General features: G+C 40.3%; 1 protein-coding gene across 2 annotated transcripts; it reads right to left on the reverse strand.

The window, feature by feature from the left end:
- Window positions 1-2,297: 2,297 nt before the first annotated feature.
- LOC115797121 (NLR family CARD domain-containing protein 3-like) lies at window positions 2,298-25,176 on the reverse strand. 2 transcript variants are annotated; one of them, XM_030753601.1, is made up of 12 exons: window positions 25,132-25,176; window positions 24,151-24,268; window positions 16,832-16,873; window positions 16,240-16,353; window positions 15,424-15,546; window positions 13,563-13,641; window positions 11,892-12,120; window positions 10,019-11,804; window positions 9,619-9,792; window positions 7,535-7,705; window positions 5,135-5,181; window positions 2,298-3,478 (listed from the first exon to the last, which is right to left on the reverse strand). In XM_030753601.1, exons 3-12 carry the CDS (start codon window positions 16,837-16,839, stop codon window positions 2,931-2,933), a joined length of 3,279 nt encoding a protein of 1,092 aa, XP_030609461.1. In that variant the 5' UTR covers window positions 16,840-16,873; window positions 24,151-24,268; window positions 25,132-25,176; the 3' UTR covers window positions 2,298-2,930. The 2 variants fall into 2 exon arrangements, with proteins under 2 accessions (XP_030609461.1, XP_030609462.1); XM_030753602.1 differs by lacking the exon at window positions 2,298-3,478 and adding an exon at window positions 4,240-4,295.
- Window positions 25,177-27,082: the final 1,906 nt, after the last annotated feature.

The raw sequence follows: 27,082 nt of genomic DNA on the forward strand, positions 1-27,082 counted from the left end.
CAGGCAAAGGAAAACAGGAACGTCACGATGACATGGCTGCTCCATTTCAACACCAACAGGCCTCCTGACTTCCTGCAAACAGACGTTAATAATGTAAAAAGGAGGAGGCAGATCATAACATCATTTTCCAACATACACATGCCCACAACAGCGGGAACGTGTATGTTATGATGTGCCACTCATGTTAGCTTAGTCTGAAAAATGCTCCACTTACTTTACAATCTCTTGCCAAGTGACTGACGATGACGTTGGTGAATGGTTGGTGACGCGTTTTACCCATAATACACTTGGAGAAAATATCAGTGATCCACTTGAAAATTTGTGTGTCATAAAGATAAATGTAAGAGTGAAAATAAGGCCACTCATGCAGCACAACATCTTATTCAATATTTTACACCTACTACATCACTAGTCAGCTGTACCCTTGACCATACATCGTGAACATCGGGATACAATCAGGAGAGAGCCTTCCTTCTCCACGTCTCTTCGGACACAACAGAAGCCTGGTTACCTGAAATCTTATCCTCCTCTCCTCTCTCCCATCCAGGCCCCCTCTAGACCCAGGCCGGGGGAGTGCCTCTCTCCCAGCCCCCCTGAAGCTCCGCCCCTGTACACAATAAACTGTGTCAGTATAAATAAAGAAACCACAGCACTGAGCCAGTACTGTAAACTGTAAATGTTCTCAGGATTTCACACCAATGTATTCAGGAAACGTTTGCTTAAAGAAAGAAAACCTGCTGCTAATTAACTCTGGTGCTGATGCTCATTAGAGCTCCCTCAGTTTATACAGAAGTGTGTTTGTATCAGCTCCTGAAGTCCATTCTTCTTCTATGGAGCAGTTTAGTCTTTATTTAAGATGAGACTTTTGTGCAGCTCTGCTTCAAAGCTCAGCACACTGAAGACAGTTTGATATTGGTCTCCAGTACAAATGAATCAGTCGACCATTCAGCAATCAGGAGATGTTGACCTTAAGATGAATGCACTTTGTTTGATAACAAACACTCTACTGGAATAACTGATGTGATGAAGGCCTCGTATTATCAAGTTTACATTACTGTGAAACAGTCGTCCATCACAGATCACCTCTCAGTTTAGCTCTTCCTGTAATGAGGCTGCTGTTAACATTAACTAAGGTTCCTGCTCAGAATCAAACTTTAGATGTAGTTATTTTGTTATCAGTGTTCAGGCATGTCAGAGACAAACACAATAGTGTCTCCCAAAGTAAACATCTCAGTTAATGTAGGGCGTGGCTTAGCTTTAGCTGTAGAGTCATGTTAGTGTCATTAAACAACTCGTGTGTGTTTACAGTTCTAAACTAATCTGTAGCCCAAGTATTGATTAAGGATGGTCCAGTGTGTCCTCTGCTAAAGGAGATAATCAATGAAGCACCTTTCATTAGTATGTAGAGACACAACAGCTGTTGTTATGGCTGCCATGCAGACACTTTGAGCTGATCTGTTAGCAGCTTTGGGATGTGGAGATGGTGCAGGTGCACTGCAGAGTGGACAGACTCTGAGGGCTCTGATGTTGTGCTGTCTTTATTGTTCTGTAGATGGTTGATGTAAATATGCACAATGATGCTGCTACTGATCAACTCTGGTACTGCAACATAACATTTCCTCAGACAGTAAATGTCAAACACCGACCCAAAAATCTTAAAAACTATAATTTCAAGGTGAAAAAATGTTTGTACTTATAACAATTTTTTAAATATTTGATATCTCAGTACTGTAAATTAATGCAGTTGTTCTGCGTAAAAATATATTTCAGTCTTTAACCTAGTAAGCTGCGTAATGTTTCATAAATGAGATTTTTTTTCATTTTCCATATTTAAAGTGGACCTATTCTGTTAGCACAGGAGCCCCACCCACCTGCTGTTCAAACCTTCTGTTTACGAACGGCAGCCAATCAGAAGTAAGTTGGAGCTAAAACTGTTTCATTTGGAGCATGAACTGACAGCAGAGGCTAGTTTTCTGTTTTCATAAGTATGTGAGGGTCTGTTTTATTCAGAGAAATTCAAAGCTCACTGTTACATGTGTAAACATATAGACCCCCCCCCCCCCCCCCCCCCCCAGTGATTTATTCTCAAGAATTTTACATTTTGTTCAAATAAAGTTTAAAAAACTACAAAGACATTAACTACAAATACCTACAATAATAATAATAATGCTCCAAGGTCACGTGTAAAATAAATAAAGAATAGTTTGAAAGTGAATCTTGCAAAGGTACTGTGGTAGAGTCCAAGAACAAAAATATGAAACTGAAAATGAGCACAATAGGTCTCCTTTATTATTTTCATTAAACCACATTAAACTAATAAACACAATAAAATATAACATTTGAACGCTTTTTAATTTGTAAGCTGAGCATTTTATCAGTCAAAAACACACAGTATAAAATCCTTTGTAAACTATCTGTGCATAGTTATTTTCAGTGCTTATATATTAATTTCCACTAAAATATCTTCCCACTGCAACACATGATGTACAGTATGAGTTTGTCTGAACAACATACAGAATATAAACTGCAAACATTAAACATTCAGGGAAGCTTTGAACAGTTAACTTTGATTTTTGGTGTTGATGATTTGTTTTTCCACTGACTGTTCTCTCACTTTGTTCTCAGAGATTAAACAGTGAAAATTCAAGATCTAAAGTATCACTAAAGTGTTCTTTAACTTGTTGGAGCAGTGTGTTACCTGTAGTGAGAGTAGGGAGCAGGTGGAAGAGAGTCTGGATAATTGTCCAACATTGCATCACACTCATCTGAACACCACAGTGTTCATTCTGGATATCACAAATGCAGTTAATGATTAATGAAAACCTAATGCATGATGTGAAGTGCTGGTAAATCAATGACATTCAGCTCATTCTTTGGCTCAAAATGCTGAATTTTTAACCATTGTGAGAATGTTTCTCTTCACAGTAAGTTCACTTCTCTGAGTCACCACAGAGACAGATGCTGGAGTTAGCAATCCTTAATTTAAACCCAGCATATAGAGATTCAGTGAATGTGCTGTGGAAGGTGTGGAGGTGGGTCAGTGTGTCAGAGAGGACACTGTAGAAGGAGATGGTGCCTGCAGGATAGTCCACATACACTGCTACTTTGTGAGACACAGAGGAGGAGGGGACAGAGATCACTACTGATCTGTAATTGTGATTTCCAAAGTAATCACCATGATTATTGCAGCAGAGACTCCAGGACTGATCAGTTCTTCCAAACCTGCTGTCATAGCCGTCTCCTTTACGTCTGATTCCTTTATAAGTTACTGTAATATGAACCTCTCCGCTCCACTCAACCTCCCAGTAACAGCGACCAGTCAGACTGTTAGTACACAGCAGCTGACGCCAGTAATCAAATCTTTCAGAATGATCAGGATACGACTGCTCCTCATTCACGTACATCACCTTCTTGTTGTTGTCAGACAGTTTGAGGTTTCTGTGTGCTGTGTTTGGATCCAGAGTCAGATCACAGAAATCTAAAGAGACAAAAGACATTAATGCTTTTAACTCTAGCAGCCCAATATCCATCCATCCATCCATCCATTCACTTCCGCACATCCTGTTAAGGGTCGCGCGGGGGGGGGGGGGGGGGGGGGGGGGGGGGCCGGAGCCTATCCCAGCTGTCATAGGGCGAGAGTATGTATGTATGCAAGTGGCGCACACAGTCTGTGACCTGTAAACACTGAATAACGCAGGCAGTGTCATGAGGAGTGTTTAGGCTTAGCAAAGCTGCTATTAGGGTTTATCAAAGAAGCACACCGTCAGATTTGTGACTGAAAACTATGAGGTAAATTTACGTGATGATGTATTTTTAAAAATGCTCCCAAAGAAGTGGAAAGTTCCTTGGGTTATCAACTAAGAGTGCACTAAAAGAGAGCTGAGCATAAAAGAGAAGCTGTTGAATTACCGGACAATCTACATTCCCATCCTCACAAGCTCTGAGTAGTGACTGAAACAAAGAGATTGTAGATACAACCATCAGAAATGAGCTTCCTCCAAAGAGTGATTGGCCTTTCCCTTAGAGATAGTGTGAGAAGAGAAGCCATCTGGGAGGGACTAGTGCCGCTACTCCTCCACGTCGAAAGAAACCAGTTGAGGTGGTTCGAACATCTGAACAAGATGCCTCCTGAGTGTCTCGTGGTTGAGATGTTCTGGGCATGTTTTATCCGGGGCAGACCCAGGACACACTGGCGAGATTATAGCTCTTGGAGGACCTGGGAATGCCTTGGTGTTCCCCTGGATAAACTGTAGAAGGTAGCTGAGGAGAGGGATGTCTGGGTTTCTCTGGTTAGGCTGCTGCCCCCATGACCAGGCCCCAAATAAGCAGGAAAATAAATGAATGGCTGGAGCTTTTGTCCATCTGGCCCAGCATTCCTATCTGACTTCTCAGACTTTTTAACTGATTTAGTGCTAAGTTCAGATAAAATATTGTAGTGGGTGATTGTAACATGCATGTAGATGCTGAAAATGACAGCCTATAGACAAATAGCATTATATGTCATGTAGAGAAATAGCACTACACCTGTGATGAGCAGTATTCAATTTATGGTTTTAGAATCAAATCTGGCCTACATCTGTCTTTTTTCTGCCTGTGTAACCAGCTGCTAATTTGCTTTTTATCACAGATGAATTACAAGCTGTCTCATGTATCTAACCTCTGTTCTGAGTGGGTAAGGTTGGCTAGTTCCTCTGAACGCCAGAGGCTGATCTGGTAGATTAGCTTTAGGCTTGATTTCTGCAGCAAACATCCTGAGCCAGATTGGTGTTATTATAGCTAGCTGACTGTAACTTCTTCAAAGTTATTACAAATGTTATTGATTGCAAAATTATATATAAGAACAAAATATTACTTGGCTAGGTAGTAAAATTATGTCACCAGGTAAAGTCATGGGTGTTTTTCACAGTAGTGTATTTCGAACAAGATCTAGCATGTATAACAGTGATATTTAAAGGTTGTATTGCTAACAAAAGATGCTTTTTAGTTATGGAAATAAATTCCTAGAACAGTTTTTTTTTCTTAAAATTCATGAAAAAGGACCTCTGGTAAAGGAATATATAAAGTTTACAAAACGTCTTATAGAACAGAAAACAGCAGGGTGCAAATACAGCTGCTAAATGAAAAGCACACTTACATTTCCTTAGACCTGGTCTCAACCACTGGACTCCTTGAGGCTCGACCCTGAAATGAGCACATTCTCTTTCAGCGTGCAAACATGGACATTTATATTATTTGAGTCATCTTTGTCATCTTCCTCTACAGAAGCAAGCTTGTTTCTTGTTTTCGCCAAAATCTATTCTACATTGTTATGGATACATGAAATAAAAATTAGGCTACTGGCTTTCCTCTTATTTAACAGTATGACTTCAACTGACAGTCACTGCAGAAATTAGAAAGCCCTGTTGCTTAAAGTAGTGCTGTATTTATTGGTATTAAGGTGTATGATAAGTTACAGACAGTAATGATACTAAAACCTGATAGGGCATGATTTGGAGGAACAGCCTTATATTATTGAAATTCACAGTGACATTTTCTCATATTATTGAAACATTTTCTTATATTATTGAAATTCACAGTGACATTTTCTCATATTATTGAAACATTTTCTTATATTATTGAAATTCACAGTGACATTTTCTCATATTATTGAAACATTTTCTTATATTATTGAAATTCACAGTGACATTTTCTCATATTATTGAAACATTTTCTTATATTATTGAAATTCACAGTGACATTTTCTCAGTAACTAGCAGCATGTCTGAGCATAAGTTCAATTTCACATGGCACCAGAACATCATGGGCCAATGATCATTTTTGTTAACATAGCACACAAAGAAATTTGTGTTTTGTTGATTGTTTCTTTATTATAACAATGTTTCTTGGCAATAAATCTAATCCTATTTTATAGTATAGAATAGAAGAGAATAGAAGGCCTTTATTGCGATTATACAGAATGTACAATGACAGCATGTTTATTCCCCTAAATTACATCAGATTTTTAAGGAAATGCATTTGCTCAGCTTGGGCGTGCTGTTTGTGCCAGAGTGGCCAACACACAATCACATTTGCTGACTTGCAACAAAAGCTGGTTGAAGAATGGGATATCATCCCACAGCAGTGTGTGATCAAACTGGTGACCAGCATGAGGAGGAGGTACCAGACTCTTGTGTCTGTGTATGGTTCTTCCAAAAGCTGCTGAGGCCCCTGTTTGTTACTTGAGTAAATTGTTAAATATGCCTTGTTTGCTCAGACTGCAGTCAGCTAATATTATAGACACCAAACAAGAGTCAGTAGCAGAATAAGCTTTTTGGCATTGGCAGAGAAGATCTCATGAGCACAGCCCACCTACTAAACTCTGCTGCTCAAGCTATAAATGCATTTTCCTTACAAATAAATGGTGCATTATGGGGAAATAAACACTCTTTCCAACAGCATAGGTTTTATTGCCAAGATGCATTGTTACAACAAAGAAACAATCAGATGAACACAAGTTTATTTGTATCATCTAACTTTCAGTTGCATGTGTTGAAATCTTGAGTAAACAGAGGAGCTCAGTGGCCAAGTGGAGCCAAGTGGAGCCCAGGCAGTGTGACATGGAAGGAGTGTGAGGAGTGAGTCCTCTGGATATTGTGGCTGATACGCCTCTGTTGAAGATCTCTCCTTTCCAGACTGAATTCAGCAGTTTTTCTTTTGTTGTTGTTGTGTCTTTACTGAGGTTAGACCCTGAAGTAGTTCCTGAAGTGGACTTGTTTATTTTAGTGTGTTAACATAGTTAAAAGATAAAAGTATCATGGGGTCTTGTTCAGAATAATTATAGACAACTGTTCGTTGAAGTAATGAGAGCATGAAGATAATGCTGCTGATTTACTGAACTGAAATAAGACTGTCAAAAAGCTTCCTGTGACAGGTCTCTGGGCTCACTCTTAGATATATGGTGAGAAGTTCAGTCATTGGGGAAAGGGTCAGAGCAAAGGCACTGCTTCTCCACACTGAAGGCTTCCAGTTGTTGTGAATTAAACATCTAACTAAACTGCTATAAAACAACAAAAGCTGGACATCTATACTGATATGGACTGCATAACACGTTAGGAATATATAATGCCGTATCATTTGAAGGAAATGAAAATAATCAACCTACGGAAAAAACAAAAAAATATTTGCATTTTTCTAAAAAATAAACAAATAAATAAATCTACGAGGTTTGATTTTCTTTAAAATATAGGACATTGTTAGGATTAAGGTTAGAGGTTGGAGGTTATGGTTATGTGGAGGTTATTTTTTTATAAATTAGACCTCAGAGGGTTGACGTGAAAATATGTTACTGATAAGAAAAAAATGTTTGGCGTGATTGGTTTTGCATTTTTGATTCACAGCTGAACTCATAACTGTGTCAGGAACTGGTCTAACATGTTTTTACTGGCCTTATGTTCACTGGTTCTGACAAACCCTGAGAAGGCAACAGATAAATTTATGTTCTTCCTTACAGTGTGCTGTAGAAAACTGTTTCCACTTTTATCTCCAGTTTTCCTACCTGAGAGTTTCCAGTTTCCAGTGTGGATCCTCCAGTTGAGCAGACAGGAACTTCACTGGGTCTCCTGGGTGGTTGTAGCTCAGGTCCAGCTCTTTCAAATGGGAGGGGTTGGACTTCAGAGCTGAAGCCAGAGACTCACAACCTTTTTCTGTGATCAGACAACCTGACAGCCTGCAAACAAAGAAAACATATACGTGCCACATAATTAGAAAGAACTCTGGTGGGGTAAATGCAGTCAAAGTAATAAATTCTAAAATCAGCTTAAAAATCTTAAACTTTACTCTTTTGCATTTTGATAGACTTTTAAGATTCAAATAAAGTTATTTTGTTTTGCTTTGATTTCTCTAACATTACTCTACTGTACTTCTGCATAGCATATAACCAAACAGCACCAACATCTGCTCGTGAAATGTGTGGAAGCTTTTTTTCTGGCTATATAATAATTATACAGTGGCTTGCAAAAGTATTGATACCCCTTGAAATTTTCCATATTTTGTCACATTACAACCACAAACATGCATATATTTCACTGGAATTTAATGTGAAAGACCAACACAAAGTGGTTTAAAATTGTGAAGTGGAAAGAAAATTATACATGATCCAAAACATTTTTTACAAATAAAAAACTGAAAAGTGCAAAAGTTTTCAGCCCCCTGAGTCAATATTTTGTGGAACCACCTTTTGCTGCAGTTACAGCTGCAAATCTTTTAGGGTATGTCTCCACCAGCTTTGCACATCTAGTGACTGAAATTTTTGCCCATTCTTCTGCAAAACAGCTCAAGCTCAGTCAGATTAGATGGAGAGCGTTTGTGAACAGCAGTTTTCAGATCTTGCCACAAATTCTCGATTGGGTTTAGGTCTGGACTTTGACTGGGCCATTCTAACACATGAATATGTTTGGTTTTAAACCATTGCATTGTAGCCCTGGCTTTATGTTTAGGGTTGTTGTCCTGCTGGAAGGTGAACCTCCACCCCAGTCTCAAGTCTTTTGCAGACTCCAACAGGTTTTCTTCCAAGATTGTCCTGTATTTGTCTCCATCCATCTTCCCATCAACTCTGACCAACCTCCGTGTCCCTGCTGAAGAGAAGCAGCCCCAGAGGATGATGCTGCCACCACCATATTTGACAGTGGGGATGGTGTGTTCAGAGTGATGTGCAGTGTTAATTCTCCACCACACATAGCGTTTTGCATTTTGGTCTCATCTGACCAAAGCACCTTGTTCCACATGTTTGCTGTCTCTCCAACATGGCTTCTGGCAAACTGCAAATGGGACTTTTTATGGTTTTCTTTTAACAATGGCTTTCTTCTTGCCACTCTTCCATAAAGACCACATTTGTGCAGTGCATGACTAATAGTTGTCCTGTGGACAGATTCCCCCACCTGAGCTGTGGATCTCTGCATTTGGTCCAGAGTCACCATGGGCCTCTTGGCTGCATCTCTGATCAGTGCTCTCCTTGTTCGGCCTGTAAGTTTAGGTGGACGGCCTTGTCTTGGTAGGTTTACAGTTGTAACATACTCTTTCCATTTCTGGATAATGGATTGAACAGTGCTCCGTGAGATGTTCAAAGCTTGGGAAATCTTTTTATAGCCTAAGCCTGCTTTAAACTTCTCCATAACCTTATTCCTGACCTGTCTGCTGTGTTCTTTGGACTTCATGATGCTGTTTACTCCCCAATATTCTCTTAACCAACCTCTGAGGCCGTCACAGAGCAGCTGTATTTGTACTGAGATTAGATTACACACAGGTGGACACTTTTTAGGCATTAGCAGTCATCAGGCAACTTCTGAATGCAATTGGTTGCACTCAGAGGACAGGGGGCTGAATAGTTTTGCACACCACACTTTTCAGTTTTTTATTTGTAAAAAAAATGTTTTGAATCATGTATAATTTTTGTTCCACTTCACAATTGTATACCACTTTGTGTTGGTTTTTCACATTAAATTCCAGTGAAATACATTTATGTTTGTGGTTGTAATGTGACAAAATATGGAAAAGTTCAAGGGGTACATGTATGAATACTTCTGGAAGCCACTGTAATTAATGCAAAGGATCAAAATCCTCTTAAACAAACATTAAGCTGACCTGAGGGTTTCCAGTTTACAGTGAGGACTCCCAAGTCCAGCACAAAGGAGCTCCACTCCTGAGTCCTGCAGGTTGTTGTTACTCATGTCCAGCTCTCTCAATCTAGAAGACTGGGAGCTGAGGACTGAGGACAGAGCTTCACAGCTTCTTTCTGTGAGGTTACAGCCACTCAACCTGGAAATATTATTAATATAATCAATAATAATAATAATAATAGTAATAATAATAATAATAATAATCATAATAATAATAATAATAATAATAATAATAATAATAATAATAATAATAATAATAAAGTATTATTATTATTATTATTATTATTATTATTATTATTATTATTATTATTATTATTATTATTATTATTATTATTATTATTATTATTATTATTATACACACTTACAGAACCTTCTTAGAGACTTTGATCACTGGCAGCAGCTTCAGTAGAGCCTCCTCTGAACCTGAATATTTCTTCAGATCAAACTCATTCAGATCTGGTTCTGATGACAGTAAGATGAAGACCAGAGCTGACCACTGGGCAGGAGACAGATTAACTAGGTTTCCTGAGCTAAGGTGGTGTTGGATCTCCTTCACTATAGAGTCATCATTCAGTTCACTAAGACAGTGGAACAGATTGATACTTTTCTCTGGAGAGAGATTCTCACTGATCTGCACTTTTATATACTTGATTATTTCCTGATCGGTCTCTGAACTGCTTTCTGTCTGTGTCAGCAGGCCTCGTAGGAGAGTCTGATTAGTCTGCAGTGAAAGACCCAGGAGGAACCGGAGGAACAAGTCCAGGTGTCCATTTGGACTCTCTAAGGCCTTGTCCACAGCACTCTGGTAGAAGTGTCTCACTGAAGGCTCTTCAGGGAGCACTGATGCTGTTTGTTCTTCTTCCAGCAGGTTGACACCAGAGTTGGTGAATGTCAGATGGACATGAAGAGCAGCCAGAAACTCCTGAACACTCAGATGGATGAAGCAGAACACCTTCTCCTGGTAGAGCCCTCTCTCTTCTTTAAAGATCTGTGTGAACACTCCTGAGTACACTGAGGCCTCTCTGATATTGATGCCACACTCTGTCAGCTCTGATTCATAGAAGATCAGGTTGCTCTTCTGCAGCTGCTCAAAAGCCAGTTTCCCCAGAGCCTCAATCATCTTCTTGCTCTCTGGACTCCAGTCTGGATCTGACTCAGCTCCTCCATCATATTTGATGTTCTTCATTTTGGTCTGAACCGCCAGGAAGTGGATGTACATCTCAGTCAGAGTCTGAGGCAGTTTTTCTTCCTTTCTGAGTTTTGATACATTTTCCAGAACTGTAGCAGTGATCCAGCAGAAGACTGGGATGTGACACATGATGTGGAGGCTTCGCAAACTTTTAATGTGGTCGATTATGTTGGTGGACTTTTCCTCATCTCTGAATCTCTTCCTGAAGTACATCTCCTTCTGTGGGTTATTGAACCCTCTGACCTCTGTAACCATGTCTACACACTCAGCAGGGATCTGATTGGCTGCTGCAGGTCGTGTGGTTATCCAGATGTGAGCAGAAGGAAGCAAATTCCCCCTGATGAGGTTTATCAGCAGCACATCCACTGATGTGGACTCTGTGACATCAGTCAGGATCTCAGTGTTGTGGAAGTCCAGAGGAAGTCGACACTCATCCAGACCATCAAAGATGAACACAACCTTGAGGCTGTCAAAGCTGTAGAGTCCTCCATGTTTAGTTTCAGTAAAGAAATGATGAACAAGTCCCACCAAACTGAACTTTTTATCCTTCAGCAGATTCAGCTCTCTGAAAGTGAATGGAAACATGAACTGGATGTCCTGGTTGGTTTTATCTTCAGCCCAGTCCAGAGTGAACTTCTGTGTTAGGAATGTTTTCCCGATGCCAGCGACTCCCTTTGTCAGCACTGTTCTGATTGGTTTATCTCTCTCCACTGTGGGTTTAAAGATGTCTTCACATTCAATTGATGTTTCTAGTCTGCCTCGTTTTCTGGAAAGTTCTTCTATCTGTCTGACCTCATGTTCATCATTGACTCCTTCAGTTCCTCCCTCTGTGATGTAGAGCTCTGTGTAGATCTGATTCAGAGCGACTGATTTTCCTGGTTTAGCGATCCCCTCAAACACACACTGGAACTTCTTCTTCAGGTTAGATTTAAATTGATACACACAAATTGGATCTCGGTTTTCTGCAGGAAAGCAGCAGAAATATGAATATCATAATTTCAAGAGAAAATATGACATTTTAATTTTCCATTTATTAAAAGAAATCTTACTGCTTTGCAGACGGTCAGCAAACTCATCCTGGTTCATTTTCCTCAGGAAGTTAACTGTGAGTTTCAGAAATGCCTCTTTGCTGCTTTTCCTCTGCTTCTCTTCCTCACTGTCCAACTCCTCCTCATCCTCCCTCTGACACTCTGAGGATTCTCGGTAATCTGGATTCAGAAAACTCTTCATCTTCTGCAGCTCATCTTTTACAAAAGTGATAATGTTCTCCTCCAGCCTCTGGAAAAGAATAAATGAATCAGATAAATCAGATCTACACTGTAATAATATCTTTTTGTTTTTTTACAGATATTTTTCTGCTATCTGTTTAAAGAAAATATAATGTTAAAAGACTTACAGATATGTTGGTTTTTTTTCCAATAAAATTGTAGTAATAATTTTCCTTTACATTTTGGAGGGTGAATGTGGTAGTTATTAATGTACAAACATAGACTCCTAACATTATTTTATATTTCTCAAAAAAGAAATTGTGATAAGATATAAACAAGCAACATAAACATAACACAAACACAAATGGGCTCAGATTTGACTCTAGAATACTTTGGCATACAGAGGAGGTCATTGTGGCTGCAAAATAAGCCCAAATCATCACCCTTTCATCAGCGTGCTGACAGCTGGTTTGAGGTGTTTGTGCTGAAATTGTGTGTTTGTTTTTGTCAAATGTGGCTCTCTGCATTATAGACAAACATCTCCAGTTTCGTCTTGTCTGGCCAAAGAACACTGATCCAGAGGTCTGGTGGTTTGTTCAGGTGCAATTTTGTAAAAGTTTGTTTTGTTTCTCTGACTGTTGCACAGTCTGACCTTCCCATGAGTTTGCTGGGACAACTACTTCTGAAACAATTGCAGGTGTCTTGAATGAATGATTTGGCGCTATATAAATAAAATTGAATTGAATTGAATTGAATGCTTTTCCCTTATCAATAATTTTCCTTACTGTATAATGATGGATTTCACAGTGTTTGAAAATCGTCTTATAAACCTTTCCAGATTGATGGGACAGACTTGAGCCTTTCACAGCTCATAGGGTGAAAAGTGGGGCTCACCCTGGAGCCATGAGCAGTTTATCAAAATGGTTAAAGTCATATATCATAGCAGCTAAGGGTGAGTAAACTGAGACTGAAGAAAAGTATGCACATTGGTGTATTTAGGCTGGTGATCTTTAAGTAAAATAAATGGACATAAGATTTATAAAAAAAAAAAAAATGCTATAGAAATAACTGAATATGTTTTTATGAAAATAGAAAATGGTGACTGTTATTTTCAAATAAATGTAATAATTTTACTTCAAGAAACTGGGTCCTTCATAAGTGTATGTTATCAACTGATTGGAAAAACCAAAAAAAGATGATTATTCTGTTATTTAAAAGAGGAACCACCAAATTATGTTTGTCTGTATTTTATTATATTTTAGAGATTTTTTTTTTTGATGGGGAAAATTAGATTAGATTAGATAAAACTTTATTAATGTGTTATTGTACTGTGGAAATTTACTAGAGAAGACTGTAATTAGACAATAATTGACTATTGAATTAAGTTTGTAATTTTGTGGTTATTTTACAGCAACTGTTGGACAACATTTGCTGTCGGATGTTTTAGATTTTCTGACACTCTGAAAGTGAAACATGAAGATGATAAAGAGGTTTATCTGTACAGGTACAAACCATAAATATTTGGTCCAGATCAGTTTGTTGCTGCTGCTGATGCTGGAGACTCAAAACATCTGAGCTCTGCTGATCGACTCTGTGAAGACAGCAGGAAGAAACTGTAAACATTTTATACACAAACACAAGCTCAAGGTTTCTTCTTCTGTGGTGATCATCCTGATTAACACAAACACTGCTGTACTGTTGTTTTTAAAGGGAGCTTACTGCACTCATTTATAGGGTCATTTTTTGGTTTTACTTTTGGACTCTACTGTATCTGTGGGTCCACAGTGTGGTGGTTAACAGAGTTTGAGCCCAGAAGGAGAGACAAACGTCTTTGAGGTTGTGTCAGAAAAGAGCATCCTGTATTTAAAAAAGAAAGTAGTGGGAAGTAACAAAGTGTTTGTACTTCATTACCTCCCCTGAGTAAACCTCTTTCAGTACTTTTGTATCTAATTAGTAAAATTATGGGATATCAACACCCACATCTATCTATCACTGAGTGCCCATATTCATGTCCTGTTTTCAATGTAATATAATGAACTCATGTTTTAGACAGGAAGTTGTGAAGGAAGAATGAAGTGAGAGGAAGATGAGTAAAAATGTGAAGATCAAAGGAGCAGTGAAAGTGGACAAGTTTAAATATCTGGGATCAACCATCCAAAGCAACGGACAGTGGACGAGAGAGGTGAAGAAGAGAGTGCAGATAGGATGGAGTGGGTGGAGTGTTGAGGGGATTTGTGACAGAAGGATGGCAGCAAGGATGAAAGAGGAAGTTTACAAGATGGTAGTAACACCTGCTGTGATCTATGGTTTGGAGACGGTGGCTCTGACAGAAACACAGGAGGTGGAGTTCCTGTGTTGAAGAGTTGAAGATGTTCAGATTTTCATTGTGAGTGACCAGAATGGAGAAGATTCAAAATGAGTGCATCAGAGGGAAGTTTGAACACAAAGTTAGAGGCAAAGCTGAGATGGTTTGGACATGTGCAGAGGAGGGATAGTGGACATATTGGACAAAGGATGTCAAATATGGAGCTGCCAGGGAAGAAGAAAAGAGGAAAACCACAGAAGAGATTCATGGATTCTGTGAACATGCAGTGACAGGAGGATGGTAGGGACAGGGTGTGATGGAGGAAGATGATCTGCTGTGGTGAGCCATAAAGGGAGCATCTTAAAGGTTTAAATTTTTCCTATGTAGAGAACCACTGGTGATTAATATCTCTTTTTTATAAAAGCTGGAATAAATTATTTCATGAGTTTATCTCTGCACAATCTACTTTTCAGACAATGTTGTTGTTTTTAACCGAATGTAGAAACATGAAGAGTTCAGATGCCAAACACTCGAAATCTGCCCGACACTTTTCTTTTAAAAGAGTTTTTTTTTATCTGTATCATAAATTTTAGTCATTTCATTTACAGTCAGTGGGAAGTCGTGTTTGGAGGCTTTTGATAACTCAGACTAGTCAGAGATGGAATTTAACAGGTTATGAGGCGACATGATTGATTGAGGTAAAGTACCTGTGGCAGTACTATTCAGGGGGCCTGATGGAAAGCTCTGGTGGGCCAAATATGGCCCGCGGGCCACCCGTTGATGTTTCCTGCCCTGAAGCATTTGTGTCAGACTGAAACGTTCATGTAATATGAAGCTGGACTGAAAGTTTAGCTCTGCTTTTTAGTTTTTGTTGTCTTTTGACCTGGGCTCTTTTTTTATTTTAAATAAATGGCATAAATGTTTGACTGCTGCACTGGGTATGGTTTACATCTGAAGAACTGAAGAAGCCTTTGGGATGAGAGAAGAAACGTCTTCAGGAAAAAGCTCCAGAGATTACTGATGGACAGTTGAACTGTTCAGCTGTGAGGTCATTTTAAAATGTCTTACTTCTCAACACCAGAACGTTTTGATCCTTCAAAGTTGATGACTAAACCCTTTGACCGATCACTGCTCAAAGACACACAGCTGGGTGCAGGTTCAGGTTCAGAGGAGTCTGGTCCCTCACTGATCCTGGTAGACAAAGAGACCATAACAGAGAGAAATGAACTTCTTAGTCTTCAGCTGTGAGTACTGGACAAACTCAGAGCTGTCACAACAATAACAATACTGCAAGCCTCTGAAGGCTGAAGCTCTTCTGCTCTCTTTAGTCTTTTTTTTCATTTCCATTAACACAGATAAAAAATAATAATCATAAAGTGACCACAGCAGCTGCTACTTACTGTACAGCCTTTGAGATGGGTTGGCTGCACTGTGTAACACATTTTTTTCTGAAGTGTTTTTTTATTCGTTGCTTATGGCTCAAAGTTATAAACAGGAAAATATTTATTTTTTCAAACTTTGATTTTGTGATTGAATACAAATTTCATTATAAATCATGCAGGGACTGCACTGTGGGAAGAATTAATATTGGATGATAAATGTATTGTGAGGTGGAGCAGAGCCTCACAGTCTCAGGTAGAAGCAGAGAATGAATATCCACATCTATCATCACTCACTGCTCATATTCATATCATGTTTGGATTTAATACAATGACTTCATCTATAAGATAAAAATATTTCTATTTCCAGTTTTACTTTAAGCCACCATTTTAATAAATGACAGCACTCTGGTCAGTTTTCCTCATGAAGCTCTTAAAGCTGAGCAGTGGGAGGTCAGCTGTAATGACAGCTGTAAGATACCTTTAACATTCAGTTAACTCTTACTTCTCAGCAGCAGACACATTTCTTCTTTTAAGGTCAGCGGCTTCTTCCTGTGGATAGTTTTGCTTCCTTGTAGACACAGAGCTGAGTCCAGGTTCAGCTTCAGGAGAGTCTGCTCTGGGAAGGGAGGAAAAGCACAAGTTAGAGAAACATGTCTACAATTTTATTTTTACTCTTCAGGTGAAACATATGCTGGACAGACTGAACATCTACAGCAAATAGAAAACAGTAAACCTATAAAGTTTGAAGCTCTTCATACTGAATGATTTCTAGTGTTAAGCTGCCACATTCTGTGCTGTAAATGTTTGATTTCTGATGTCTCAGAAAATTTTCCTGCTTTTCTTTGACTTTATTAAATTCACAGTCTGAGTCAGATTTTCTTTATTTTCTTTCTCTTTGATGAGATGGTCTCTGATCATGTTGGCTGAATGTCTTAAAGCTGTCATCTTCATCTCCATGAGTCACACTAACATGCTGTCTGACAGAGAGCTGCAGTTTGGTGTAAATCAGTGATGAACAGAGAGAACAGAGGTGTTGTAGAGTTATTGAGTGTCTTTGTGTTTGCAGAGTTAATGTGAGCTTTTGAGTGTGATACCTTTCCATGTTGGTCCAAACCTGCAGTCACCTGATGAGAAACCTGAGAATCAAACACAGATTATAATTTGGTTTTCTTTCTGTTTATTGGGATCTTTGATTGCTGTGAAGGCAGTGACCTGTTTAATATTCTAGTCAGGCCCGGATTAAGGTGGGTCTGGGCCCCGGGGCAAGGAGATTGCAAGGGCCCCCCCCCCCCCCCCCCTCCCGCTTCGAGCCCATACCAACCCCCCCCCCCCCCCCCCCCCCCCCTCCCCGACACACACTCCCCTACAAAAGTCTCTTTCTGCTCTTCCTTCGTGCAAAATCATCTACCAACTCATCAAAGTTCAGCTGTTGCACAAACTGTGGTTCAATTGCAAGAAGTGAGAGGGAGTTCAGACGATTTTGGGTCATTTTCATCCTGAGCTCATTTTTTATTCGAGCCATTCTGGAGAATGACCGTTCCCCTTCACAGTTTGTAATTGGCAGAGTCAAGAACAGTCGAAGTGCGATGTAAAGACTTGGAAAAGTGGACTGCAAATCCAAATTTACCACGGTCTTTAGCATTGTATTTGGGCATCTTTGTTCTTTTGGAATGAATGATTTGAATTGAACAAGTTCATCTGCCAGGCTCATGGTTAGATCAGTGGGATATGCTGCAGCAAGTGCTTCGGCCCTTGAAGTGAGCTCACTGATTGACATATTATCAGGCATGAAAAGAACATGAAAAAGATTGGTCAAGTGTGTGTATGCAGTTAACCGATGGTCAAGACAGGACACAAGCTTGTCAATTAGAACATTGAACGTTTCAATTCGAAACTTTTCTTTTCCACCTAATTTAACATCTGGCTCTGCACTTTCATCAGCCATATGTTTGCGCTTCTTTGTGCGCTGGAGATCATGTCTGTAGTCTTGGGAGACTGAATCAGTAACACTTAAGGCTGATCTTTCAAAATGGGCAAAATTGTCTCTCTGTGCTGCCACAAAATCACAAAGAGAACTGAGAAGCTGTGTTGCCGTATTTATGTTGATGTTAGGCTTCTGTAACTGCAGGCTTGTGGCTTGGAACCGCTGCAGTATTGTATCCCAAAAGTATGCCATGACAGCTATCTCTAGGGTGTCCAGCTTGCCACAAAGTGCAGAGGCCTCACTTCTAGTGTCACGTTTCTCCTGTGGATCTTTGGAAATATTGTTCAGTGAATCTCTCAGTTGTGCATAATATTTCCACAGAGCATTTGTTGATTCAGCTCTTGCACTCCAGCGAGTGCCTGACAAGGACTTCAGTGTGAGTTTCACATTTGTATTTCTGAAAACCTTTCCCCACCTGTGTGTTGAAGAGGCACAAAATGTGTACAAAGATTGCAGGAAGTCAAAGAAACGCCCAGCTTCTGGGCTACTGTCAACAGCATTGACACCAACTAAATTCAATGAATGCGCAGCACAGGGGACATAACAAATCAATGGGTTTATGCGTTTCAGATGAGCTTGAACTCCATTGTACTTTCCTGACATATTACTTGCATTGTCGTAAGACTGGCCACGACAGTTACTTATGTCTAGGCCCAGGTTCTCCACCATTGCAACAACACACTCAGCCAAATTGCTCCCGCTATGATTCTCAATAGGCTCGAAACCCAGAAACCACTCAACAACGTCTCCCCCAGCTTCAACAAATCTGAAAATAAAAGTGAGTTGGTCCACATGTGCAAGATCGAGAGTGGAGTCAACGATAACAGAAAAGTATTTGGCCTCTTTTATCTCACTGATAATCGCTTCCTTTGTTCTTTCTCCCATTAAGTGTATAAATTCCCCACAGATTGTGGATGAGAGATAGGACACAGAGCCTTTGCCCTTGCCTCCAAACCTTTGGAGATGGTCAGCTAGAAAAGGGTCAAATTTGGCCAACAGTTCGATAATGCCTAAGAAATTACCATTGTGAGGTGATCCAAACTGCTCGTCATCACCCCGAACGCAAGGCCCCTCTCTCCCAAAAACTGAATTACAGCAACAACTCTTCTCAAAACGTCCCGCCAGTATTGCCTTTCTGCATCAATTTGTTTCATAAGATCAGAATCAATTCTTCCTGTGTCTTTGGAACGACTGTGTAATGCTAACATGCAAGCCCTATGCTCCTCATTCCTCTCATGCTCACCGATACGCTCAGAATGTTTCCAATCAGAAAACCCATTGACAAATGCATTGCACTTACTTGAGAACAGTTTGCAAGCAAAACAATAAATGCAACCAGAGGAAGGTGAGTAAAGGAGCCACTGCCTTTCCACAGACTGACCATTAGGTAGACAGCATTTGACTAAGGAATTTGTGAAACTCCTAGTGCCACCCCCCATGGTCATATCTCTAATTGAGGCAGGGTACTTTTCACTCCGATTTTGAAAAGCAACTGCTCCTCTACTAACCAGAATCGACTTAGCCTGTTCAGTAATGGCATTTGGCCACAAAGCAGGGTCATTAACGGTTTCACACCAGGAGTTTGAGGTCCTAGCTGCTAATGGGATACTGGTCTCAGTGTACTCCTCCTGGTCTGACAGTGAGTCTGCTGTTGTAAGAGTACACAAGTCTGGAATGGCTGTGGTATTTGAGCATGAAGCAGAAGATCCATGACTGGAGATGGTGTCCCCAGCTTCTGGGTGGAAACTGAGCTCTGTGTGTGGCCCTGAAGCCTGAGCCTGAGAGGCCAGGTCTACACCGGATTGGATCTGTGTGGGCTCCGGCATGATCAAATCAGTGGTGCTCTCTACACTGCTGCAACTCGGACCACTGATGACATTATCAACATTGGTATCAACATTGGAATCCTTTGGCTTATCAAAAAAGCCAGAAATCGAAGGCACATTTTTTAAGAAGTCAGCCTGTTTTGCCTCTCTGTTTTTTTTGGCTCTTCGCTTTGAAGCGCCACTTTTTTGTTTGCAATCCATAGGCCTACTATTAATGACAGTTGCAAAAAAAACCAAAAAAAAAAACAAGACAAACAAAAAACCAAGTCGCCACTGGCTCTGTGAAAAGTCACTTGATGACAACACGATATATGATTAAGGGCAGAAGCTAGATAAAGGTAATATCTCAACCGTGTAAGACTTCCTAAGACAGAACAGAATATGATGAAATGATTAAAATGGGAAAAAGTCGCTTATCAGCTTTTTAGTTATTAAAGATGGCCAAAAGTTGCAGTGTGAAGCTTAAAGGCAGAAAGTAGCTGTTGTTTACATATCAAAACTAATAGGCAATGTTGCTAAATTCACTAAATGAAGTTGCCAGAGAATGGCCAAATACAATACAACACTTCTTAAAGTTCGGAAGGTGTTATATTTAAACACGAAATACACTAGCCTTTTAAGGTAGGCTTTTAACCTTTAAAGGTGTAATGTGATATGCGTATAATGTGATATATTATAATGTGATATAGTACACAATAATAAAATATAAATGTATACAAGCTTTTAAAAAGGCTGTTGAATATTAAACTACATATGATGATATAGTATGATATAATATAATACAATATAATATAAATGTATACAAGCCTTTAAAAAGGCTGTTGAATATTAAACTATACGTATAATGATATAGTATAGCTTAATATAATATGATACAAATGAATGCAAGCCTTTAAAAAGGCTGTTGATTATTACAACTAAACAAGTGATGTTGCACAGGTTGAATGCAAAGCAATTTGTCAAGCAGTAAGCCAAGGTCAAGTTCTGAGTGAACAGAAGTGATGCAGGGGGTTATATATATAGAGACAGAGCCAAAGTCTCCGCCCCTTCTTTCAGTCCACTACTTGTGGCCAATTCAGCGACTTTTGATGGTCCCTGGCGACTAAAAATGTCGTGTAGCGCCTTTGGCAACTTTTTGGTCAGCTGATGACTCAACTCATCTTTTCAGTGGCATTGTCCGTTGATTCTCGCTATCCCGACATGCCGCTATTCCGACAACTAATGTAATAAATATTTGCCTTTACTGACGGTTAGGGTTAGGAATAGTTTTAGGGTAAGGCATATGCCTTTATTGACGGTTAAGGTTAGGAATAGTTTTGGGTTAGGCACATTTAATTAAACAGTGTGTCAGTAATAAACAAAACCAAAACATACCGCTATGCAGACAATAGAAATCAATGGCAATAGCGACATGCACCCGGCATAGTCATTGTTTTTCAGCATAAATGTAACTCTGTGCTGCTATCAGAAGTGTTTCTCATGGTGAAATAGTGCTGCAGATTAGCTCTAATCTTTAAAAATTGCTAGCATTGCCCTTTTGCATTATGAACGCAGCCATGCATGCACGTTTTCTAGAGATGAGCGTTGTGTATGACGCTTTGCCGTCATATGTCACGTCATGACGTCATGAGAGCCAATAGTGACTTTCTGTGATTTCCACAGGAAAATCCATATTGGACATCCAAATTTGTTCATATGGACATATGCAAGCGAAATCTGCAAAGTTGAGAGGTACAAAACCTTGTGTTCTTAAGGTGAATATCTACTGGTGTATTACTCTCCCCGAAGAGAACTAATAGGTTATAATGACAAGTGAATCACCATGTCATTTTGTGTGCAAACAATATTGTGCAGGAGCGAAATCACTTCCCACAGAATATAGATACAATTTCTGCTAGCTCTCTACTGGGGCCAGCGTTAGGCCCAGGATATGCGGTGGTCACAAAGTGACAGTGTTGCTAGGTCTAGTAACTTGTGCGCATCTCTAGCGATAAAAGAAACCATCTATTGACTTTGGCGATTTTATGGCGAATCTGGCTACTTGTCTTTTAAGTGACAAAAGCATTATTTTTCAACACAACTGTAGCCCTGCGCCACTGTCAGAAGCCATTCTAATGGAGAAATAGGGCAGATTAGTTCTGATCTGTAAAAAGCTGCTAGCACTGCCTTGGTTAGCAATACCTATTCCGACATCCCGCTATGTCGACATGTCGCTATTCCGACACTTCTTCACTGATGGTTAAGGTTAGGAATAGTTTTGGGTTAGGCACATATCGCTATGCCGACAATAGACATCAATTGTCGGCATAGCAGCATGTCGCAATAGCAACATGAATCCCACTGCCTTCTTGTAGGATAGTCGTAGCCGTGCACCCGTTATAACGCTGTGACATTATACATAATGTCATGACTTTATCTGGCGACTTCTAGCGACTTTTGAGAGAGTCAATAACAACTTTCTGTGATTTTCTTAACAATACTGAGTCCACTGGAAAATCGACATTGGAAATCCAAATTTGTTCACTGAAAAAATACAGTTGCTCTTTCAATGACATAAGTCTTTAAGTACAATATAATTTATTCCAATACAGTTATAATATTATGTAAATGTCTATGAGCTTTTAAACAAATTGTTGGTGGCTAAATCTGATATGTGAGATATTAATAAAATAATATTGATAGAAGTTTCGATAAATGGATTTAAGAATATTAGATTCAATTTTCACTTAACTGTGGGACATATGGAAGCGTAATCTACAAAGTGAAGTGGTACAAAACCTGGTGTTCCGAAGGTGAATGTCTACTTGTCTATTACTCTCCCCAAAGACAACTAATAGGTATCATGACAAGTGAATCACCATCGAAATCACTTCCCACAGAAAATAGATACAAGTTCTACTAGCTCTCTACTGGGGCCAGCGTTAGGCCCAGGATACGTTGTGGTCACGAAGCAGGTGTTGTCAATTGAGAAACTTTGCCGTTAGATTTAGTGACTTGTGGGGGTTACACCTCTCCATTACGAAACCCCGCTACTCCGAAACCCGAAACCCGAAGGGGGTGCATATCCCTACCCCCTTACCCTAACCCTAACCCCGTTCGGAGTGGCGGGGTTTTGGAAAGGAAAAACGTCCGCACTTGTGGGCGTCCCTAGCGACAAAAAAACATTTAGCAACTTTCGCAACCTTTTGGTGAATCTGGCTGCTCGTCTTTAAAGTGACAAAAATCATTGTTCTCAACATAACTGTAGCTTTGCGCCGCTGTCAGAAGCATTTCTAATGGTGAATCAGTGCTGCAGATTAGCTCTGATCTGTAAAAATCCGCTAGCACTGTCTTCTTCTACTACAGACATAACCGTCCCCACACGTTTTCTAGAGATTGGCATTGCGTGCATGGTGCTGTGACATCATACGTAATGTCATGATGTCATCTGGTGACTTTAAGCGACTTTTCAGAGAGCCAATTGCGACTTTCTGTGATTTTTAGCAGGACTGAGTCCACTGGAAAATCCATATTGGTTTTTCTCTTACAATGGCTGCCGTTCCTCATGGCCCAGGGATCCTCTGGTTGTCGTCCCCCATGCCCCAGGGGCCCTCTGGTTGCCATACATCATGGCTCAGGGGCCCTCTGGTTGCCATATTCTGTGGCCCAGGGACCCTTTGGTTTTCGTACTGTATGGCCCAGGGACCATCTGGTTGCCATATCCTGTAGCCCAGGGGCCCTTTGATTGCTGTCCCCCTAGGCGCTCTAGTCGCCGTACCGCATAGCCCAGGGGCCCTTTGATTGCCGTTTCCTGTGGCCCAGGGGCCCTCCATCCATCCATCCATTTTCTTCCGCTTATCCGGGGCCGGGTCGCGGGGGCAGAAGCCTAAGCAGAGAAGCCCAAGCTTCCCTCTCCCCAGCCACCTCCTCCAGCTCATCCGGAGGGACCCCAAGGCGTTCCCAGGCCAGCCGAGATACATAATCTCTCCAGCGTGTCCTGGGTCTACCAGGGGCCCTATGGTTGCCATATCCCGTGGCTCAGGGGCCCTTTGATAGCCGTCCCCCGTGGCCCAGGGGCCCTCTGATTGCCGTCCCCCGTGGCCCAGGGGCCCTCTGGTTGCCATATCCCGTGGTTCAGGGGCCCTTTGCCATCCCCCGTGGCCCAGGGGCCCTCTGATTGCCGTCATCCGTGGCCTAGGGGCCCTCTGGTTGCTGTACGACATGGCCCAGGGGCCCTCTGGTTCCTATGTCCTGTGGCCGAGGGCCCTCTGACTGCTGTCACTCCCCCCAGCCCATTTCAGTTAACCCTTATAGACTAAAGAAGTATAGGAAGAAGATCCTAGAATAGAGGGCTCTATCGCAATCAGCATCGACATCGGTATCTGGATTGTTGTTGGCCCCCCCCTGGGCCCCCTGGATCCATGGGCCCCGGGGCGCCAGCCCCACTCGCCCAGTCGGTAATACGGCCCTGATTCTAGTGTTATATTTTCCTTAAAGCGTTCATTATTTGTCAGCTTGTGTCTGAACATCAACAAACCAGCAAACAATCAGTTTGTTTGTGATGAAGTGAAACATGAGAGACTATTTTATCATCAGCGTGAAATCACATCAAAGCTTCACTTACTCGACTTCCTCCTGATCGCCGTCACTCTGCAGCTCTGTGCTGTCTGCAGCAGGTGGCGCTGTTTCTGCCCTTTTTCTATTTAGGTCCCTTCATCAGTTTGAGCTTGAAGAGTGTGAGTCTGTATTTAGGTGAAAATAACACAAAGACACTTTTCAGTGTTTAAACTAAAACATGATGAACATGAAGTCTCTGCTCGTTCTGAACTGCCCACAACATGTTTCAGTGAAGTTTGTCTCTGTGAAAAGAAGCTGGACGTTTCCTTCAAATCAAATGAAACTTGTTGCTCTAAAACTGAGTGGACATGCAACTTTCAGGATGTTGAAAACACAGAGCAGAATTCACAACTTGTAACTTCTGTGTTGTTGTTTTTAGGTTAATAACACAGAAACTGGTTCAGCTCAGGTTGATCCGAATCAGGTCTGTTTTTGATCTATAAATCCATTAATATCCACCATTTCTTCTGATCATAGCTGTGTGCTTCATAGAGTCATAAATTTAGACTCATACATAAACAAACTGCATACCTGTGCTGTTTGTTAAACAGGTTTTAGGTGTTTTACAGAGCTTTGTATATAAAAATTCAAAATATTAAAATGATTTTAAAGTAAAACAAATGTGACCAATGAGCTGATATAAATAAAACAACTAAAGACTAAAAAAACTACATGTAAAGTTAATTCTTGTTATTCTGTGTACACATCATAACTCAGATAACACATCATAACTTCTTTGATATCATCATCATGCTAACATTAATAATCAGCCTCTACTTCAACCATTTCAGCTTTTCTTTCCAATCTTTAACTCTCCAAAGAGGAACTTCCTCACCGACTGTTTGTAACCACCGCAGGATTCACAGGAACGTCTTCATCAATAAATTAATGAAGAATTATTTTTACCAAACTAAATGAGAAATAATTTCCATCTGCACATTCAATAATAACAGAAATGTTTCTGTAATGAAAATAATTTAAAGCTCACCAAATGTCCACCATGAATCTGCTTCACTCTGAACTTCACTTCCCTGTTTTTCTCTTAGATAAAGAGGATTTGAATACAGGTGAGCAGAGCTGCACACACTGAGCTCATTATTTGACCTTGACGGACATGCCTGCACCGTCCAGCTGGTTAAACCAGTTTGAGTCTCATGTTACCATCACATTATTCTGATGTGTTGTTGAATTTCATGCTCCTGGTTACTGAATTTCCTCTTTGAACAGCAAAGCTTAAATAACCCAGTTACATAAATAGTGTTTGACATTTGAATCCATCTCTAATAACATTTGTTTTATGAAATGTAGGACTCTGCAAAGCTTTGAATATCCTGTCTTGTTTTCAGACCAGATCAGACTCAAACATCTGAATCAGGAAGATGAAAAATTACAGATCATCAACCAGAGGCTGGAGTTTAAAGGTTATACAAAGCATTTCCATAGCAACATGCAAATATGACCACAGGATCATGTTTCAAAAGACAAAAGACTGAATTCATGGTCTCACCTTGAGTCCTCAGCAGAGACAAAGCTGAACACAGTCTATGATCTGCCTGCAGTGGGAGACCCTCAGCCTTCTCAGTCCAGGCAGAGGAACTCAGGGTCCCACTACAGAGGAGAACACCATCCCTTATAATAAACTGCTTTGGTCTGAGCTTCACTTCATAATATGTACTAACCCAAATATTTAACCAAGTTCACATGGTAACAAGCTGGACAATAATCCACATCACAGCAGGAACTGAGACACAGAATTACAGTGAAATAAAAAAAGATAAAATACAAACTCCTGCTGTATCATCATCATCTTCCAGTTGGTACTTGTCTGTTCTCTTCCTCAAGTTTCACCATATTTTATACTGAAAAAAATATGGCAGTACTGATTGATCTTTGACCTCATGTGTTGCTGACTCTTCACCTCTGTCTCCTCTCACAGGGAGAAGATGATCTGCAGGATCCTGCTGCTCCTCATCCTCACCTCATGAGGTTCATGGTATATGTTTGTCTTTACGAAATGTACATTTACTTCCCTGAGAAATTGGTCTGGAATATAACATAACTGATTAAAATACAGAAGTACATAATGTTTTGGGTCAGAATGTTCCTGCTCTGTCACCATTGTATCAATAACAGGAGCAAGGACTCCTGAGTGGAGTGGTCAATGAGACTAAACATGATAAAGGAACCCTTGGAGGGAGAAGCAGCTGTGGAATCCTTTTTCTCTGTCTTGCACATTTCTTGTTTTGTATAATGATGTAACAAGACTGATAAGCTGTGACTATATGAAACTGTAAGCTGAATTAGAATGTGCCAGAACTTCATGCCATCTCACACGGGCATGGCATGCAGTCTGACCCAGATATGTGTAAACTGTTTGAAATGGCGTAATTAAATTTAATAATTGGACTCCATATTCCATTGTTTTGGTCTTATTCCTCTTTAATAAACGAACATGCCGGAACCTGGGAGGATAGGCTGTTTTTTTAGGTTCCTTCGATTACTGAGAGGAAATAATTTCTCCTTCCTCTTCTTCTTTGAAGATGATTGTTACTTTGACACTGACTGAACCGTTAAAATAGACTTTACTGAGTTTAGCTACTGAGAACTGTATTATTTGCTTATCTGTCTTTTATAACTTAAACATTTAATATGCTTCTTATTGCAACACACAAGTGTCATTAAATATCTTTGTGTTTTCTCCAACAGCAGCTGATCAGACACCAACTCTGAGACCCCAACCAGAGAGTCAGAGAAGCATTGTCTTGTATGTGGTACTGGGACTAACAGCAGCAGCAGCAGCTGGACTGGTTGTCGGTTTAATTTGTGTTTATTTGGCAAATTCACAAAACAGATTGCTGAGTGTCCCAGAAAGACAACCCACAACATCGAGAGTTTTAGATGTATTAGATTACATGGACAGTATTTACGGTATTTTACCT

Source organism: Archocentrus centrarchus, chromosome 18 (assembly GCF_007364275.1).
Source record: "Archocentrus centrarchus isolate MPI-CPG fArcCen1 chromosome 18, fArcCen1, whole genome shotgun sequence".
NCBI classification, from domain to species: Eukaryota; Metazoa; Chordata; class Actinopteri; order Cichliformes; family Cichlidae; genus Archocentrus; species Archocentrus centrarchus.

Coding starts and splice junctions, on each gene's coding strand:
- LOC115797121 (XM_030753601.1), bottom strand. Junction 15,547..16,239: donor AATGTGTCTGCTGCTGAGAA/GTAAGAGTTAAC, acceptor TTTGTCTACCAG/GATCAGTGAGGGACCAGACT. Junction 7,706..9,618: donor TGTAAACTGGAAACCCTCAG/GTCAGCTTAATG, acceptor CTTTGTTTGCAG/GCTGTCAGGTTGTCTGATCA.